At 38.7% G+C, this 20,749-nt stretch overlaps 1 protein-coding gene across 4 annotated transcripts in view; it reads right to left on the bottom strand.

The window, feature by feature from the left end:
• Positions 1 to 20,749, bottom strand: part of ASB15 (ankyrin repeat and SOCS box containing 15) — a 58,480-nt gene that overhangs the window by 4,542 nt on the left and 33,189 nt on the right. For 3 of the 4 annotated variants that reach the window (XM_042923351.1, XM_042923357.1, XM_042923353.1), the window contains 10 exons: positions 20,355 to 20,427; positions 17,031 to 17,301; positions 13,848 to 13,956; positions 11,792 to 11,844; positions 11,569 to 11,700; positions 10,071 to 10,229; positions 4,914 to 5,159; positions 3,808 to 3,979; positions 1,612 to 2,182; positions 936 to 1,089 (listed from right to left, as the gene is read on the bottom strand). In XM_042923351.1, the coding sequence (XP_042779285.1) occupies positions 936 to 1,089; positions 1,612 to 2,182; positions 3,808 to 3,979; positions 4,914 to 5,159; positions 10,071 to 10,229; positions 11,569 to 11,700; positions 11,792 to 11,844; positions 13,848 to 13,956; positions 17,031 to 17,061 (1,627 nt within the window). In that variant the 5' untranslated portion in view covers positions 17,062 to 17,301; positions 20,355 to 20,427. The remainder of the gene's footprint in view (positions 1 to 935; positions 1,090 to 1,611; positions 2,183 to 3,807; positions 3,980 to 4,913; positions 5,160 to 10,070; positions 10,230 to 11,568; positions 11,701 to 11,791; positions 11,845 to 13,847; positions 13,957 to 17,030; positions 17,302 to 20,354; positions 20,428 to 20,749) is intronic. The other variant, XM_042923361.1, reaches the window with a different exon arrangement.

Genomic DNA, 20,749 nt, shown 5'->3' with positions numbered 1-20,749 from the left:
TTGGTTCTGTTTGCTGCCCCTCCTTTTGTCTGGAGTTTCTCATGGCTCTGTCCTGCTTGATTTTGATTTTATTCCCAATGTGGGCTGTGGTTCAGAAAGGGAGACTTAACAGGTCAGTTTCAAGAATTTATAGGGTCCAGGGGGCCTGGCTGGCTCAGTTGGTGGGGCAGGTAACTCTTGATCTTGGGATCATGAGTTCAAGCCCCATGTAGGGCATAGAGCTTATAAAATAAAATAAAATAAAATAAAATAAAATAAAATAAAATAAAATAAAATAAAAATAAAATACTGGTTTCCAAACATTAGTGAGCTTCAGAATTACTTAACATCTAAAAAAGAAAAAAGAATTTATAGGGTCCAAACTGTTTTGTAATTGCCCTTAGTCTTAGTTCGTATTTATAATATGATTCACTTTTATTATAAACTAAACTTTAACCTAAATACAAAATAGCCAGCCTATAAGACAAACTTTTGATAGGAGTTTGTCAATAAAGACCTGAGAGAGAGCATATCAAAGAGGCTAACTCTAATTCATTCCATTCATCCATTTACTTGGTATTTATTATTTACTACTCACTAGGTATCATGCTAAGTCTTGAGAATACAAAAACAAACAAAACAGATGCCTGCCCACATGGAGATGAGTCTATGTATCTTATAGTCTTATAGAAGTTTTTTTTTTAATATGTTTGTCAAATGTTAATATAGTTATAGTATTACTCATTATACAATTAAAGATTTGGAAACTGTCAAGAAAAGCCAAAACTTAGCATCCTTATCAGAGGAAGTATTAAGGATGATTTTTAAACACCTGGATAATTCTGAAAACAAAGTAGCACAGAAAAAGTATCAAATATGACATTAAGAAACTTCCCCTGTATACATTCTTCATAAAAAAATTATAGGCAAAACTTTTTTTTTTTTTTTTTTTTTACCTAGTATTTGACGGATTTCTGGCCATTCTCTCTGTAGTTGTAGTGCAGACTTCAGTTTAGCACACAGAGGGATATAATCCATGTAATCAATTAATACACGAATAACGCTGCCTACCAAGTGTTTCATCCAAGGAACTGTAATAAACTCACAAAACTGAGAGAATTGATAAAATTTAATTTAGTAGTACATTTAATATACTATATACATAAGCACTCAATTTTGCTATGAAAAATTACTATTGTTGTCTTCTTATGGAAAATACAAGTACCCTCCTTGTAATGAACAAAAAAGAAAAAGAAATCGTTTGCTTGCATCTAGGAAACTATGAGCCCTGAAGCTATGTGCATGACTTTGATGTGATTGCAGTCAAGAGCATGGAAGAATCAGGTTGCTTTCCATGATTCTTCTCTCCATGTTTCCATCTCCCATATTCCACCACATATGCATAAATTATTAATTGCATACATTTTCATTTTCTTCTACATTCAGTTTCCAATTCAAGAAAAATAATTAATCTTTTTTGCCTAGTTTTATGCTTATCTCCCCATATTATTGCCAAAAAAAATTCAAGAATAAGAAAAATACAAGAGTGGATTTTTCTTTTCTTGTGATATCCCTAAATGAGCAAAAGTTAGGATGATGACCCAGTAGGAAGAAGAAAAGGATGTAACTCACCGGGTTATCTTTTATTACACAAGATGTCCACCCCGGTAGTACCTCTTCTTCTATCTCTGACCACACAAAAGAATTTCCAAAGATGTTCCCATGCATGCAGTCAAAGCACATCTCCACTTGATAGCCATTATTCAGCAACAGCCTCAGCATTACCTCGTCATTTAGGGCATATTGAATGGCACTGGGGAAACGTGTGTCATTCACACGCATAAAATAACAATTGACGTTAGCTCCATGGGAGAGAAGCAGCCGGACAATTTCATGGTTATTGGCCCTCACTGCCACGAGTAGACAGTTGAGGGGATCTAGGTTTGGGTCTGCACCTGCAGCCAGAAGGACTTCTGTGCACTGGATATCATTGTTAGAAACGGCAAAATAGAGGGCAGTCTTCCGCTCATCATCATAGCTCTCGGAAATGTGGTCAGCAAGCAGGGTATTGACATCAAAGCCATTTTCAATAAGCAGCTCTAGGCACTGTACATTTTGTCCATCTGCTGCTGAGTGAATTGGTGTTAGCCCACTTTTCTGGATTGCATTTTTGGATGTTATTGGGATAAGATACTTCAGCGCACTAAAAAAAAAAAGTCAAATATCCACATGGCATGAAGAAAATGAAGAATTTCAATAAACCAGATTCCTCACTAGACAAGTGAATGCAGCCTGTTTAACTTCTTTTACTTTCTCTAGATAACCTCATACAAAACATTTAACATTTAACCTTTGCCCACTGGCTTACTGCTTAGTTTAGTGTAATTCAGTTTTGTTCTTAGTTTCCCATTCTAAATATTCCTGGGCAACATGCTCAATGTCCTATGTTTGGTCCTAGAATTGTGGTTCCTTAGGAACCCTCTCCGTCTTCCAATTCTCTTTGGAACAACATAATATTTATAAACAACCAAAGCTATTTAATGAAAAAAATATAAAAGAAAGGTTAGCTCATCTGACCCCATAGAAGAATGCTTCATAATCTTGACCATGAGAATTATGGAGTCATAGGACGTGACCTTGAACATTGCTTAGTCCAACCCCTCACTTAACGGAAGAGCAACAGGAAGTCTGGAGAGGTGAAATGACTTGTCCAAGGTCACACAGCTGGATGTGGAGCAAGGACTGGAGTCCAGGCCTTTTGAATTCTCATTTATTACTTCTCTCTCACTGCTTCCTGAGCAGTCTATGCTTCAGTAGTGGCCACGCACATCCTGCCTCCCTCCATATAGCTTGCAATTGAATTAATAGCCACAAAAAAAGAGTCTTTATTAGTCCATCACCCTTTATCAGTCCAATGGGGATAACTCGCCACAGCTTAGGTTTCTAAGAACCTGTGATAAACAGTTGTGAATTTCACACTTGCCTGAACAACTAGACACACATGAGAGCCACAGCAAGGATAACTTGATCTCTTGTGCCTAATTCAGAGCTACCATGTGTGAATTTATGAACACTGGGAGTAAATCCAGGTAACTTTAACAACATGTCACTTAGCGTCAATTATGTGTCATTGGCCACTTAACTTAGCCAATGTGGCCACTGAACGCGCTAAAGCCTAATGATTTCAAAGTTTTTGAACTTATAAAATATATTTAATTTCCTAAAGCCATCCTCTTATGGTGGGTGGTTTAATATAGTGATTGTAGATTTCTATTGATGTGTTGATTGTGGCACATTTTGTGATTTAAAAATCTATCCGACCTTCCCCCCGCCCCAAGAATAAAGAAATCTGAACTTATGATGAAACTTCTCTATTCAAGGATAAATTTGACCTTATATCATAATACCTGTAGGTATTAATAAAAATTAGAGTAATACTGGTGGCATTGTAACAAAGTCCTTTGTCAAAGGCAAAAGTTTTAGAAACCATGTAGCTTTTTGTTAAACACATTGAAAACCAAAACAAAACAGAAAGGCATATTTAAGTGGTTTGTGCAGAATTCTCAGTTATAACTTACTTCCTTCTAAAAGAAAAATTTTTGATTATAAAAGTGGTATAAGTTGAATGTGGAAATTCTAGAAAAGTACCAGAATATAAAAAGAAAGGGAAAAATCAAACAAATATTTATGTACTCAAAACTTGTGAAATGTGTGTCTTTTTCTTTTCAGATTTTGGGAGGTATTAAATAGATAAGACTTGAGATTCTACTGTACATACAATTTTGTATATTTCAACTTAAAATGATCTTCTTATGATTTAGTACTCACAGATAATGTCCCTCGTAGGCAGCTCGGTGTATTGGAAGATGCCCTGCTCTGTTGGGTACATTTCCACTTCCTCCATATTCCAGCAGGAGGGAAATGCAGTCAGGATTGCCCCCTCCTGCTGCCTCAAACAATACTGAAGCCCCATCATCCGCCAAAGCAAACACATCACCACCTGGCAATATAAAACATATGGCAGAATGATAACTGGAGTTATCTTGAAATTGTCATGACAGTCGCCTTAATAATAACCTGCTGTTTTCCTTTCTGGCTAGGACTTAAAATTAAAAGTATAAGATTAAGAACAGATGTGTTCTCAGTATTTTCAATAAACAATTATGCATGTGTGTTTCATTTTATTAGAAAATCTTTGCAAGAGAAATCAAGAAGTCAATTTACAAGGTAGACAAATGCTCCCAAGAAAAGTAGTTAGCCTTTCAAATTTAAAGGCAATGTTAACACTCTATTCCATTTCGACAACTGCCCTCTATGTGCTGTGTGTGACCCAGCAGAAGATCCAAAATGAAAAAATAAGAATACCTTAAGGAGCTCAGAAGGGAAATGAGACAAAATATTATCAAAGAACACAAACCGCATAACATTCAGACTAGGAGTCCGAAGTGACATTAGGACTAGGAGTCATGATGTGGGAGAAAGAAGGGTTTGAATTCTGGCTCCGCTATAGACTGAGAGAGTCTGGGGCAAGCTACTTCTATGAATATCTGTCTCCTCCTCTGTAAAATATCGTTTATTTCATAGGGTTCATACGATAATTAAATGAGGTTGTGTTGTTGGGAGGGGGGCTCAAAAATGTTAGTTTTTTCTCCATAGAGGATCCTTGGAGGAGCATATGGCCCTAGCCTTTATTTACAAAGGAGGAAACTGAGGACCAGAAGTTTTAGTAAGGGTAGGCGGATTTGTAGGTCATGATGCATAGGGTGTAATTAAGTTGTGGAAGAGGGGACTTTCAAGAGGTTTCTCGAGGAGCTGGGTACAAAAGCCTGAGGCCCAGTTACATTCAGGAGAGAAAGGGGAGGCAATGAGGAATGGAGAAAAGGAAATTGAGGGACAGGAGAAACAGCAAGAATGTGCAATTCCTTTTCAGATACCTCTGTGGATTAGGTGTTCCAACACATCACAGTGACCATACTCAGCAGCAACACCTAACGGCGTGACTCCAAATCCGTCTCTCAAGTGGACATTGCCTCCGTGGTTTAGTAGCAGCGCTATGATATCTTTGCGGCCTTGTTTGGCTGCTTCATGCATTGCTGACCATCGCTTGATGCAGGGCTGGTCAAGGCTGGCATTGTGTTTAAGCAGAGTGAACACCATGTCGTAGGAGCCCTTTTTTACAGCTGGAGGATGATTTCAAAAAGAACATCAACAGTAGGCATATTGGCATGGATACTTTAGATGGTATGAAACACTATTAAATTTATTTTTTAATTTTTAAAAATGTTTATTTATTTTTGAGAGAGAGAGAGAGAGAGAACAAGCAAGGGAAGGGGCACAGAGAGAGGGAGAAAGACGATCCCAAAAGGGCTCTGTGCTGACAGCAAACAGCACGATGCTGGGCTCGAACTCCTCAACCATGAGATCATAACCTGAGCCAAAGTCGGATGCTTAACTGAGTGAGCCACCCAGGTGCCCCTAACTACTAAATTTAATGCCAAAATAGATATTACCTATTCCTTCTTCTTCTATAAGAAAATATTGTAGTTTTCATACTCCTTCTATTTCTCACACCCAAGATGATGTCTTTTCAAGACCCTGGCCTGAGGAGGATAAGACTTTCATGGAAATCATGCACATCTCTAAAATAGGATGTTATGTATACTCTTTCTAAACTTTAGAAAATGAAAATAAGTGAAATGAAAATAACATCCTCTGTTGGGTTGTACAAATTAAATAATGTATGCAAATGCTTAGTATATACTAGGAGCTCAATAAATTATAACTATTATTATTAATATAATTTCATCACTTCTAGGATCCTGGAGCCACATGTGTGAATAATGTTTATCAAGTCCCCTCATCACCCCCCAGAAACATTTTTTTCCTCCACCAAAGATAGCAGCACGTATTAAATGAATTTCTCTTTCCTGTGGTCTTAATGGGAGGTTAGCAACGAGAAGGTCTAGAATCCAGGTAGGTCCAATGTTCTAAATAGGTGAAGTCTATGATAGCTAATGTACTGCAGTGTAGGGGATTCACTAGATTGTATGTCGCTCTCCCCCTCTGCTTGTTTCTAACAGATGAAATTACAGGTAAAATTTCCCCCAACTCGGCTTTGGATTATTTAAGAGATTGTCCCAATTTAGGTATAAATAATTCTGGAAGACGTAATGTCTCTTATCAGTAAGTCAAATCTTAGTAAGAAACAGAGAAGGACGAGTGCTACTCCCTGCAAATGGAGGTAAATACAATTACATTCACTCACTCATTTGTTCATTCATTCATTCATTCATTCAGTTGATATGCTCTGGCTATATGAGAGGCACTGTGCCAGATCCTGTGGACAACAGGGAAAAGATGGACTTGGTTCTCACTCATGCAATTGACAATTTAGGGAAGAAGCCTATATTGTCTTCTATTTGAAGAGAGACTCAGAATCCAGGTCTTTGCTGGGAAATACAGGACGAGATGGGGGGGGCACATAGAACATCTTGGGGAGCAAGGGGGCAGAATACAGAAAGCATCTCAGGCCAAAGCAAGGGAAAGGGCCCTCAAAGGCATGACAAGAGGATGAAGACTTAATTTGGAGGCAGGCAAGCCGTCACTGTGGTGAGATTTCAGTTTTTCTCCTGCTCACTAGAGTCTGTTGACAAATGCCTTTCTCTGAATCACCCACCTGCCGCTGGCAGCTCTAATTATAGTGAATTACCTCATCCTAGCTGGTGTCATTGCAGAGAAAACATCAATAAGCTAAATGAACTAAGAGGTATGTGTCCTCATTTATCTTCTTGCTCCTATTACATTTTTTCTAGAAAAAATGTATTCAAATAATGAATCTCTTCCATTGCGATCTGTTTTCCTTTTGTCTGACCCAGAAAACATGTTGATTATAGATATTAGTCTTTTTTCATGAAAATATCATAGACAGGCCATATTCAGCTTAAAATAATTTTAAAAATAAAACTTTACTTGCAGTTTAACTGTTTTGGAACTAATAATTTATTTTATTTTGGGTAGGAATAATAATGGAAGTCATGGGAACACCTCCCAAACTAACCCATGAAGACATTCTTAACCAATAAATGGCTGAAATAATGAAAACTAATAAGGCACAGTATTTGTGTTACATAACTAAGTAAAATAAAGCTTAAGATAACTTATATAGCAAAAAATATACATATATACATATATCTTCAACAATAATGCTTAAAGAAACAAACTTCAGTTGAAAAGTTAGGGAATTAGAGACTTTTGCATAGATTATAGGCACATTTAAACACTTTATAGTTTGCTGGCACTATTCCTTTTAACCTTAAATTTCTATAATTTTCTCTTTTTTATGTTTATTTATTTATTTTGAGAGAGAGCGTGCATGCATGGAGAGAGGCAGAGAGAGAGAGGGAGAGAGAGAGAATCCCAGGTAGGCTCCCAGCTGTCAGTGCAGAGCCCGACGCGGGGCTTGAACTCACAAACTGTGAGATCATGACCTGAGCAGGAACCAAGAGTCAGATGATTAACCAACTGAGCCACCCAGGTGCCCAAATTTCTGTCATTTTCTTTCTTTTTCTTGATATGCATGTTTTGCTCATGTAGTTTTTTTTATTATCAGCAGTGATTTATCTTGTGACTCCTAAGACATACAAATTAGAGAAGAGATATTTTTCTGAGGCTTCTTGACAAGGATGGGCAGACTGAAAGAGGAGATGGAGTGAAGAGGATGCGTATTGATTTGTGAGAAAGACAGTGTCTGAAATAAAATTAACTGAGCTGTAAATGACATGAGGATGTGGGACAAGAAGGGCAGCAGAACTGAGATGTTGTGCCCCATGGTTCCCCGGGCTTCCTCTATCCCCTGGACCCTGCTGGCCAGGACAATCTCGTGGCTATCCAACTAGAGAAAGGTGACACCAACTTCAGAGGAGTGGGCAAAGAAGGAGTGTGAGCACAAAATACCCTCATTAAGTGTCAGATGATCACAAATTAGATATCTAACCCTCAGCAAGTAACCATGTGATGGACCGTAAGACATCAAAGTACCACAAGTAAGGCCCCGATGGCTGATAGCAAAGAAGGGCCCTGGAGAGACTTAAAGTGATTTTTTTTTTTTTTTTTTTTTTTTTTGCCATCTAAGCATATTCTGTAATAAAGACAAAGACAATGCCATCAGGCTAAGAAAAATAAAAATGACATTACACATAAAAATAAAAAGAACAACATATTTTTCTTTTACCTCTTTGTAAGTTAATGGACTATGAGTAGCAAATTTCAAAGTAGCCTACAGAGTCAAAAAGAAAACTGGGAAGGTGCCACAGATGATCTGTTTTCCTATAGAACCTAAAAATACTTGACATGGGTTCCACCAAGAAGGTCCTGGGAGAAGGTAACCCAAGAAAAAAATTTTTCCCCAGGTATGTGGATGATGGGGACATAAATGAACACCTTCAGAAAAGTTCCTTCCTGAGACTTTTGTCTTCTCTTTGAAATTACCATTTAGCTTTTAAAAAATTTTTTAAATGTTTATTCATTTTTGAGAGACAGAGTGCAAGTGGGGGAGGGGCAGAGAGAGAGGGGGACACAGTATCTGAAGCCAACTCCAGGCTCTGAGCTATAAGCACAGAGCCGGCGTGGGGCTCAAACCAATGAATCATGAGATCATGACCTGAGCTGAAGGTGGACGCTCAACTGACTGAGCCACCCAGGCGCCTCTTACCATTTAGCTTTTAACATTATTTCTGAATGTTAATTCTATTTTGACTCTGATAACATAATGATCAACTTCCTTTCCCATACTTCAGATATTTCTGGAGTAGAGAAACTGACACATGCAACTTTGAAATATATATAAATACTGAATGCTCTGTTGTAAGCATTAAAAGCAAAAAGAAATCAAATGAGGGATAATCATGACTTAGTTGTGCTTTACATAAGTGAATTAAGGATAGCAAGTAGAGAATAATTCTACATTTGCAAAATAAGGTAGTATACAAACTCTGGAAAGGTGTGTGCTTTTTTTTTTTTTGCAGAAATTAAAGATCTACAGATATTTATAGAATTATTTATAGCAACAACAACACATACATGGATGTCATTGCAAATACCCCATGGCAAGTGCCTTTAAAAATAATACAGATCGCATTAATAGTGGTGATGTAACCATAGGTGAATATGCATTTCATATGTATAGAACCTGCCCAGGATAAGAGTTTTGGTTTACTTCTAAAAAGCATCAGTTATTGTAACAAATTCCACAACTCTACATGACAGGAAATGTTATCTCTGGTCATTTGTAGTTAATCTCATCTCACTTTTACAAACAGACTTGCCAATTTTTATTGGTCAACAGAAATAGCAGGATGCACAGACTGAGAAGAAACTGACAAATGACAGCTTTAGGTTTACCATCATTCCTTGTGTCATAGTTGTGAACCCCTTCATAGGTGCCCACTGCTGCATCTATGTGATCAGAATCTGCTGACGCTTCATTGTTCTGATGTGGACCTTCAATCTCTCTTTCCAACCCTCTTTCTGCTTCTTTCTTCTTGCTATCTGCTGCACATGCAACCTTACTTACAACTGGACACCACCTAGAGAATCTTCCTTTAGAACTGGCACTGCTCAGGGCACCTGGGTGGCTCAGTTGGTTGAGTGTCCGACTTTGGCTCAGGTCATGATCTCATGGTTCCTGAGTTTGAGCCCCGCATGGGGCTCTGTGCTGACAGCCCAGAGCCTGTAGCCTGCTTCGGATTCTGTGTCTTCCTCTCTGCCCCTCTCCCGCTCACGTTCTGTCTGTCTCTCTCAAAAATCAATACACATTAAAAAAAAAAAAAAAAAGAACTGGCACTTCTGGCTTCACAAAACTCCAAGATTGGATCCGGCACTTAGTTGGTGCTGAAGGATCTTTCACATTGGACCTCTTTGTAGGATTAAAAAAACAAAATCGTAAGGCAGATGAGATGGGTGTTAGGGGAGGAGCTCAGGGAAGAGAAGGAGATGAGGTCACATAACTTCAATACATAGTGGTTTCCAATAAATACTTATTAAATATTCATTTGTCTCAAACTATGAAAGTTCTAGAAAAGAAGATCATTTACCAATCAGAAGTGGCGTCTCTCCTTTGTCGTTTTTGGTGTTTGGCCACACTCCCTTTTCTAGTAAAGTTCTTACATTTTCCACCAGACCAGCTTTGACTGCCAAAGTCAAGGGTGTTTCTCCTTCAGAGGTCTTGAACTCCCAGAGTGTCTGGTAGGATGCTGAGATGTGAAAGTATTGTATAAAGTTAAAAATCTTAAAGGATATTACAAAGATCAGAGTAATTCAACATTACATACTTTGGATTAGACAAAGTCAACTGATGGCAAGGAAAGATTAAAAGATGTGATTAAAGTTTATCAAAGGATGGTGAGTATACATAGAGGAGCATGTACTCGACAGCTAGAAAACCAACATCTGTGTTCCAAGGTTGTTTTTATTTTTTTAGTGGATTGCATATTCTTTTTTTAAAATACAAATTGTAAAATAACTCCCTGGCCCTTTGTATTATTATTTAAATTGCACCTGAAACTGATTTTTGTCAAATAAAATCTGTGAATGTCAGAATGAGAATGTATCTGAATACTGTCCGAAAATGTTAGAAAAGAAATACCATGTTTATCACCACCTTCTACATCTATTTGTCTCTCCGTTTAGCTGTTTGTTTTCTTCTGGCTGGCTGGCTGGATAGTCAATTATCAAGCAGCAAGGATTGCCTCCTAGAGCACAGAACGAGGGAGCACCCTTGAGGGTTGAAAGACAGGGCACTTACAAGACATTTAAAAAGTTGCTGAAGGGTGCCTGGATGGCTCAGTTGGTTCAGCACCTGACTTTGGCTCAGGTCATGATCTCGCAGTTTGTGAATTGGAGCCCTGCTGTACTGACGGCTCAGAGCCTAGAGCCTGCTTTGGATTCTGTGTCTCGCTCTCTCTCTTCCCCTCCCCTGCTCATGTTTTCTCTCTCTCTCTCTCTCTCAAAGAAATAAACATTAAAAGAATAATAATAAAATAAATTTGCTTAGATGTGACAAATATTATCTTAGAACATCAAAATTATTAATACTTAACCCTCTGTCAATTCACTTAACAGTGAAGTTGATTCACTGTGATACTGATTCATGTTTCCACCATGAAAAAATTAGTGCAATATAAGTACAAAATATTGTAAATATACTTGTGCATGATAATGATCTTTTGGAAACTGTTAACTGAAGACATAGTTCAAGATGAAAAATTAAATGCTGACTCCCAAAAGCAAAAAGTTTTATATTTAGATCAATTAATTCATGATATATACAAGCTTTTATTACTTTTAGGTTACAACCACATCTTTGTGCCAACTGTATCACATTCATAGAAGGATTCAAAGGGCGAACGCTGAAACTCACAAAATGTGTTGGTTCTTATATTCTGAGTGTAAAACATGGGTATTCTCTTTCCCATGTGCAAAATTATCTTTTATTCTGCTCTTTCTTTTTGCTTTTTATGTTATGGGAAGTTATGGGATCACTCATAACTTCTTTTGCTTCTGTTGGGTCAAAGAGATTTTATGTTCTCTTACCATCCAGAACAACTTCAAGTATTTGTTGAATGGGTTGAACCACAGCTTCATGCAATGGAAACCATCCTTTTTCATCAGCTTCATCCAATGCATGTTTATACTTCACATATTCCTGGAGCTCAAGAATGTGGCCTAAATTAAACATACCGGCTGGTAACAAATCTCTGTCTTGGCAACGTGAATTCTTCAACCTGCCCCATTCTAGGCAATACACCCATTTTACCTTGTTTTATGGCTTCCACAAGTTTTCTGTTTTGATCACTCAGTGGTACAAACCTACCAGAGAAAGAAAAATAAGCCGTATTTATCCTAGTGGTGTACTTCAAAAAACCCAAACGTTTAACTTATATTGAGTTTTTGTACATGATTTTAATTATCACGATCTACAGGAAATGCACGCAACTGATTTTATCTACTGTATTAGTACCATGCTCTAACCAACTGAGATAACCAGCTAACTTAAGTTTGTCTCCTTTAAAAACGTAAATGCTCAGGAATCAGGAACAGTATAGTTGTGATACACCAGACCTAGGCACATTAGTACAGATGACAAAATAGAAGATTATAACACTGTCTCTGTAATGAGTTCTAAGCAATGATAAAGAATTAAACAGTTGTAGTCGGGGTCAGGAGAGCTAGTTTCGGGTTTTGTGATTTAGTGTCTCTGCGTAGTGGTTTCTTTATCTCTAAAATGATGGGATTACATAGGAAGATCTCTAAGGCTTTTTCCAACTTTAAAAATTCTATGCTCAGTAAATGTTGCTTTGAACTTAATAATTGCTAATTAATAATTGCTTAATTGGGAGCTTATGATCCAACACTGCATGTTAGAGTCTTTAATCCATGGATCTACAAGTGAAAAGAGGTTGAGTGTTTTACTGAACAAATTCCAGTCATTGGCCCAACCCTCACGGCAGTTCTCTGGTGTGTGTGTTTATTCTAAGGAAACAAGGTATTTCATAACAAATTGATTCAACTCTTTTAAGCAGAAACATCTGTTAGCATTTTACGGTTGTTAAAGCCTTCTTGGGAATTCTGTTGGGCATAAGGGAAAAACGAAAGAGACCCAGTTTAAAGGTACCATGTCCATTTTTAAGAAGCTCATAAGCAATAATTTTATAGAAGTGAATTTATTCAAAAGCACTACTAGGGGTGTCTGGGTGGCTCAGTGGGTTAAGCGTCCAATTTCAGCTCAGGTCATGATCTTGGAGTTCCTGGGTTTGAGCCCCATGTAGGGCTCTGTGCTGACAGCTCAGAGCCTGGAGCCTGCTTCGGATTCTGTGTCTCCCTCTGTCTCTGCCCCTTCCCTGCTCGTGCTCTGTGTCTTTCTCTCTCAAAAAATAAATAAACATTAAAAAAAATGAAAGCACTACTAAATTTCAGAATACAGGATTCTAAGTACTATAAAAGAATGTAAACTAAAGTTTATTTTCATCAGAAGTGAAATGTGTGTTGTTCAAGACAGAAATCTACTTTTTCAGTTTCAGACTCTATAACTCCTTCCTGCTAACATAAACATCAATTTTGTATATAATTTGTTAACTTCTGTCATTTGGAAAGTAGATAATTAAATAGGCTATGGTTTACATATTGCTGTTTTTACTAAAAGCCCTCGATTCTTCCCATTCATTAAACTTAGGGCCTAATCCATATTATTTTTCATATTTTGAAGATCCAGAAATGAAATACATTACTTACGAAGGCTGTCTGAGTCAGTAGCAGAGTGGGCTCTGGAATATTCAGAACAGATCTCTGTATACCTATTTAGTTGTCTAAACTGTACTTGCAAATTTTTTCAAGTTACTTATTGATATTTTGATTCTATATTAATTTAAAAAAATAGGCAATCCTATACAACCAAATTCAATTAAGAACTTTCCATTTAGGTTATTTCCATCTTCCACAGGAGGTGGGATTTGGGGAAGATCATACTGCTAAAACCTATGCACAGTGGCCCTTGTAAAGCCATTGGAATCCCTGCCGGAGAAGAAGAGTAAGCATTTCCCTAGAGGAGAAGTCAGGAAGAGTCATTTTATGACTGGCCCAGAGAAGCTTCTCAATGAACATTTGTTGAATTAATTATTTTTGAGAGACAGAGAGAGAGAGAGAGAGAGAGAGAGAGAGAGAGAGAGAGAGAGGTGGGGGGAGGGGCAGAGAGAGAGGAAGACACAGAATCTGAAGCAGGCTCCAAGCTCTGAGCTGTCTCTTAAATGAATGAAATGACAACAAAATGAATGCCATAAAGAAATTTTGTTGAGCATAGTCAATTTGAATGTTACCTTTCAGAAGAAAATACAGACTTGCTGGCTTCAATGGATTCTTGAATACTGAGCTGAATATCATAACTTGTAAGATGGTCTTCATCGGGGTCATCATTAGTATCCATGACTGGATATAAATTTGAAAGAGGCAATTTCTTATTATCACCAAACGACACAGAACAGTATATACAGTTAATGTGAAGATGCAAAATGAAAAACTAAAATGCATTCACCGTTCTTCATTTAACAAACACAAAGGTAGTCAACATTTTAATCCGTTTTACATATGAAGCCCATCCTAACCTTTGACACCTTTAACTACCTGCCATTTGGGTGTCTGCATTTTCTGATTTTGGACTTCCTTTTCATTAATGGCTGCCATTAGGCTAATAAGAACACACTTTTTCGACGCTTCTGACTTACACTAATTTCAGCCCATCAGTTTTCTGAAGACACTGCTCTACACAGCACATGAGAAGTACATTAGAAACTCAGACCAAGAAGAAGGAAGACAGAGACAGGAATAGAGAACAGGGAGCCTTTCACATTCTTACCTTTTAATTTTATACCTGCTGCGTTTGCTTATTTGCTGATGTATTCTTTTTCTCACATCAGTAAAGGTTTGAGTTGGCTTTGTGTTCAACTTCTGCTAACAGACTTTACACTCCCTTTGAGGGAAGGGCTCTACCTCACTCATCTCTCCACCCCTTACGACTCTAGAAGGGGCTTGGCCCAGAGAAGCTTCTCAATGAACATTTGTTGAATTAAAGTAGAGAGAACAAAATGTCACAAATGCAGTGGCCTTGCCTTATCCGCAAGAAGTGTAACAGAGCAAATAGAGAAGTTGTGAACGAAACTTTAAACAGAAGGAACTGAGAACTTCAAACACTGTTCTTCGTGAGCAATTACTGTCTAGTCTCACATATGAAGTGAACAGGTTTCAAAATTCCAGAACTTTAAAATAAGACAGGGGATGGGGTGCTGGGTGGCTCAGTCAGTTAAGTGTCTGACTTGGGCTCAGGTCATGATTTTGCGGTTTGTGAGTTCAAGCCCCGCGTCGGGCTCGGTGCTGACAGCTCAGAGCTTGGAGCCTGCTTCAGATTCTGTGTCTTCCTCTCTCTCTGCCCCTCCCCCCACCTCTCTCTCTCTCTCTCTCTCTCTCAAAAATAAACATAAATAAATAAATAAACATTTAAAAATTTTTTTTAAATAAGACAGGAGAGGGTTAATCTGACAAAAACAGCTTTAGGCATCTGGAGAACTTCCTTACTGACTGGCTCAGCTGGGTGATAGACCACATGGGTTCTCCGGATACTGTGGGACATCTAACTCTATGGACTTGTGCTACCTGCATTCCTGGCCACGGAAAGACCCTTTCTGATACCTTGGCAGAAGGGCATCCTTAATTAGTTAGGGAGCCTCAGTTGGGGACGCTGGAACTGCTACTACGTGGCAATTCTACAGGCATGGTAAAGACCAACTTTATTAAGGGAGGCTTAGTTGTGGGCAGTTCCAGCAGGTGCATTAACCTGGAAAACAATAAGCAGAGTAAAAATGAACTCGTGCTTTCGAAGAAGAATAAAAAAAACGGAGAGGCTTTGGGGCTTATTTACATAATTTATTGATTCCTATTTCAACTCTTCCTAATGCACTTTCTTGTTTCAACCAGATCAGACCCACCACAAACGGTTGGGCAGGACGTGCACTACACAAGTGTTCCTGGCTGAGGGAATCCAGCCAAATCTCCCCTAATGGAGTTGTACAGTCTGGCAGAGTGCTACACACGCCCCAAGGAAGCAGCATCTTTTTTTCATTTGCAACAAAGTAGCTTTGGCCTGTGGGATTCCTGAATTGAGTTGAGCATTTTTTAACAAAGGGAAGTTAAGCAAAAAGGTGCCTAATTATTTAGTGTTTTGGATAGTAAATGAGGAGAGATACCTTTTAGCAGCTAGTCTTCCAAACTTTTCCCAAAGTGGGAGGGTCTTAGGATTGGATTACTCTCCTTCAGACAAGATAAGAATACTATGGCAGCGACGCCCATGCTGCTTCTTGACTTGAACCTTCACATGGCTACTGTTTGGTCCCCATTTTTGTTTTCTGGCTGGTCTTACAGGGAACATCGTGTGGTGTTATGGTCTCAGAGCATCATTTGAACGACTGAAATAAGGACCCTCTTAATTCCATCCCCAGAGCAGAGACCAGCCATCTCATGGAGCCCCTATTCATTCTCCTGCATAGTTCTGTCCATTACAAGCCACTGCTATTGACTGGCCCATCCTCTCCGAAGATAGACACAAAAATGTAGATTACTTCTCATTGGTTTATTTCTTCCAAATATCAAATTAAAGGAGTGAGTGTCTCTCATTACTATTGGGCCAGTTGCTCTCTCTTCTTGAGAGAGAAAATTTAGTAAGTGTAGAAATAAAAATAGTTCTATGACTAGGTTTAATGATCAATATGAAATCATTTTTGATTAGTGGTACTTTATGAGCCAAAACGTATTACCTATTTGAAACTTTACATCGTTGTGTGTTTTTCCAAGGAGAAAAAAAAATGGTTTTCCTTGGGCGATTTTCAAAACACAGCTGATATTACCACTTCTCATTGCTCAAGTTTAGATAAACTCAAACTTCTCCACGTGCTGATAGCCAGGGTGCCTGGCCTGTGGACATACTGCATGTGAACTCGATAGCATCATTTTCATTGTATTTTTGTTGTTCTGCACCAGTGCCCTTACTATCATCTTGGAACATTAAAGAGAGAATAGTAGTGATGTTGGGAGACTGCCCGTGAGAGAGTAACGACATCCAGTAAGTGTATTTCCTCACACGGTGATATCTTAGTCTTCTCAAAAAGCCAATATGTGCTCTAGGGGTCTTATTTGCCAAATACACTCAAGTAGTATTTTACTTTTTATTAATTGCTTATTCGTTCATTGTCTATCTCCTCCCCCTAGAATGTAACCCAATAAGATCAGAGAATTAGCCTGTGTCTCCAGTGCCCGAGAAGCACCATCTCAAGGTCCGTGGTCTCTATTATAACTGTGTGAATGAAAGAATGAATGAATGAGTTAATAAAAAAAAAACCCTAAAATAAGCTAGGCCCTGCTTTTAAAACTAACCATTGTACTCAGGGATGGAGACTTTTGTCCAGTGAGACAAATCTGATTGCCCTCTCTGTGTTTGGCTTCATTTTTCTCACCTCTCTGCTTCCGCATCTTCTCCTTCTTCATTCGCAAGCCCCTCCGGCTCTTCCATGCACATGCCCCATACGCTACGTCAGGCCTGGCTCAAGACGTCCCTCCTATGGAAGCCTTGCTGAAATTCTCCAGTTCCCCTCTGGCCTTCCTTATCTGCCAATATCTCCTCTTCTATAATATTTTTCCAGTATCTGGATTTCCACTCCTTCTGTATTTGCCTGGCAAATTTTTCACGTATTTGTGTTCTGTATTCTCACTTGGGTTATTAGTTTTCTGAGGGAAGAAAATATCTTACTTACTTTCTTTTTCCTTTTCTATCTTTTCTCTCTACTTCCACTGCTAGTCAACTACAGCAAATGGCTGTTCTCAGTGGAAAAAAAGTTGTTGACTCATTACCAGCAGACACACATAGAGTCCTTCAGACGGCACGATTAGATCATGAAGTTCAACCTGTGGTATTGCCTGCTGCCTCTCTCACTGGTATCACTGCGGCGATAGGGGGATTGCATGGCTTTGGGATTAGTAATGAGATCCAGAGCCTTTTACCTATTTAAATCACCAGCTCAGTTCTAACCCTGCTTGAAATTTGGACTTCCAGTACCTGAGATACCCTAGGCTCCTTAAAGAACTGAGTTGATCTGTGGAAAGTTTTGCTTTTTATTTTTTAATGTCATTTTAACTACCATCCAGAAGAAGGGTACCTAAGACTCTTAACTGTTTTGTATCCATAATAAGCCTAGGGTAGAAACAGTGAAGAAACCCTTACCACAGGGAACAACCCGTCTTACACAAGCTGTCTCCAACCTTTTCCTAAAAGCCCAGGACGAAATAAAGATCTGTGTGCAAGTGCTCTAAAGTGTCATAGAGATCATCAAAGAGCACGATTGGAATAGATCTAGAGACATCACGATGCAATGAGAAGAGCAAAGAGAAGAGTTATTTATGTGTATCTCAAATTTAAAATGACCAGGATTCAATCCCAGCTGAAGGCTGGCAGCGGTCTATTGCCCGCCTTTATTTAAGATTATTTAAATAAAGCACCAACCAGGAATCTGAGGAAAAGCCGAACAATATTTTGACATCCTTTAAGACCTATTCACAAGTGCTCTACTTCTCAGTCTAGAGAAATGAACTGACACTTCCTAAATAATGGTTTCCCGGTCTTGTTCTGGAGAAGCCCTCTAGTGAGATTTATTTCCCATACGTAGCTGCTTACAAACTAATTGGAGCAAGTATGTTGGGAAATTGGCCTTTTCATTTAAAGCACAAGTTAACCATTGATGGATGAATGGATAAAGAAGAATGGATAGATGAATGGATATGTATAATGGAATATTACACAGCCACACACACACAAAATGAGATCACACCATTTGCCACAACATGGATGGACCTAGAAGCTATTATGCTAAGTGAAATAAGTCAGACTGAGAAAGTCAAATACCATGATTTCACTCATATGTGGAATCTAAAAAAACAAATGCATAAACAAACAAAAAGCAGAATCAGGCTTACAAATACAGAGAACAAACTGATGGTTGCCAGAGAGGGAGGAGAAAAAGGCGGCGGCAGGGGGGGACTGAAGAAGGAGTTGCAGGCTTCCAGTTAAGGAATAAGTCATGGGAATAAAGGCACAGCGTAGAAAATACAGCCAATGACATTGCAATAGTGTTGTATGGTGACACATGGTAGCTACACTTGTGGACAGCATAGCATAACATAGAGTTGTTGAGTCACTGTGTTGTACACCTGAAAATAATGTAACATTGTGTGTCAACTATACTCAACTTAAAAATATTTAAACAAGAAAAAAGTAGAACGCTGGTTAACCTTCCTTAAGGTCAAGAACACATTTGATGAAAAGCAATGGATTCTCTCTCCAGAGGGATGCATGCCCACTCAAAATTCTGCATAAAATTTTGAAGAATTCATGGGACCTCTAAAGCCCTTTCCCATACCCTCCCCCAAACAATCAAATTTAGGATTTTCAAGTGCTAAATGTATTATTCAGATATCAGTAATTATTAGTGTACTTTACAGGTAAGCCTAGTAAAATCCTAGATTTAGGTAGTGGGAAAAGGGAAATTTGGTGGTCATGTAAGTTTTTGAAAATTTTTGGTAGGAGGCACCTGGGTGGCTCAGTCAGTTAAGCGTCTGACTTCTGCCCAGGTCATGATCTCATGGTTTGTGAGTTCAAGCCCAGTGTTGGGATCTGTGTGGACAACTCAGAGCCTGGAGCCTGCTTTGGATCTGTGTCTCCCTCCCTCTGCCCCTCCCCTGCTCATGCTTTGTCTCTCTCTCTCTAAAAAATAAACAAACATTAAAAAAAGTTTTTTAGAAAATCTTTGATAATAATAACAATGGTGATTATAATAATAGCCATACATTATTGAGTCACAGAGCTAATAAGTAGAGTCTGGACAGATCACAGGTACCTTCATTTTTAAGGTCTTTCCAAAGCTGCAGGAAAACAACCCCCCCCCCCCACACACACAAAAACAACACAACACTTTGATCTTGCTCTTAACAGCCAGCTCTTAATGACAATAACTTCCAAAAATAAAAAAACAGCTTCCAGAGACACATAAATCTTTATCTTTGGCTCCCTGCAATAAGGCTTTGTGTTGCTTAGGGTGGTCTGGGGCGTCCTACACTTGCCTTCATTCTGTACTTTGCGTCATGGAGTCTAAACATTACTGTCCTTAAAAAGTGGATCAGCATGCCAGGCGGTGCCCGACTGAAGTGACCAGGAGGTTAGGATAGTGTTGTGAGGTAAGCTGCAGGAATGAACATGGGTACATGATACCTCTTTGCATCGGATTCCCTAAACTACCTCCAATCCATTTTCCATGCTAACACTGTACTGTTGATAAGTTTGTGGGTTCTAAACAGGGCTGGTTGTAACAGTTCCCAGAGTGTACAATTCACTTCCATGCAAGGAAGGGCTTTGTGTCCATAAATATCACCCTGCCCCCAGCATCTGTCACCTCAGTGTCATTCGGTTGCATCAGTGAAAGACTCTGTCCTTTACGGCTTATTGTTCCGTCTTCCAGTGTCCCTTTTAAAATGTCAACAACACTATACTGGTCCCCAGTGCAGAACTAGGATCTCTTGGAATAGTTACTGAGGGGAGCATGAGAGTGCACAAGATGGCAGAGGGTCTGAGACCAAGTCTAGTGGATGGTAATAAGAGGGAATAAGAAAAAGGAAATATAGTAAAATTTAGATTTCTTCACAGTTTTATACACAGTCAGCTCAAATCCAATCCCGAAGGTACTGCTGTGTGAAATGGGGAACCTTGAGACCCTGAGGCAATTTTCTCTCACCTTGAAACTGCTATGGTTTTCGAGTGATGTGTTCATTTACTGGAGGTCCCAGAGAGAATCATCAGGATTTGTCCTATCAGAGGAAAGGCAATAGTTAAAGAGGATTTTTACTTTTTGGTTTTGTCAAGAAAATACAGTTATTACATTGAAAAGAATGTTCATTTTTATTTTCCTGCATTTTGACCATTTATATGTGCAATTTTAAAGATAAATTGACATCAATATAAATAAAATTTTGTCATAACTTTGGTATTTATTGGTGGCTGCACACTTTTGCTTTCTTCGGAACCCTCTAGCACCAAGTGGCAAATCAGATCAACAGCTTCATGGGACTGTTTTCAGCGAGTCAATCAATCCCCAAGAGATTTCAGAGAGAACTAAAATTCTCTGTCAGA

This window comes from Panthera leo, chromosome A2 (assembly GCF_018350215.1).
Source record: "Panthera leo isolate Ple1 chromosome A2, P.leo_Ple1_pat1.1, whole genome shotgun sequence".
Classification (NCBI taxonomy): domain Eukaryota; kingdom Metazoa; phylum Chordata; class Mammalia; order Carnivora; family Felidae; genus Panthera; species Panthera leo.
This window is presented reverse-complemented; position numbering and strand designations above follow the sequence as displayed.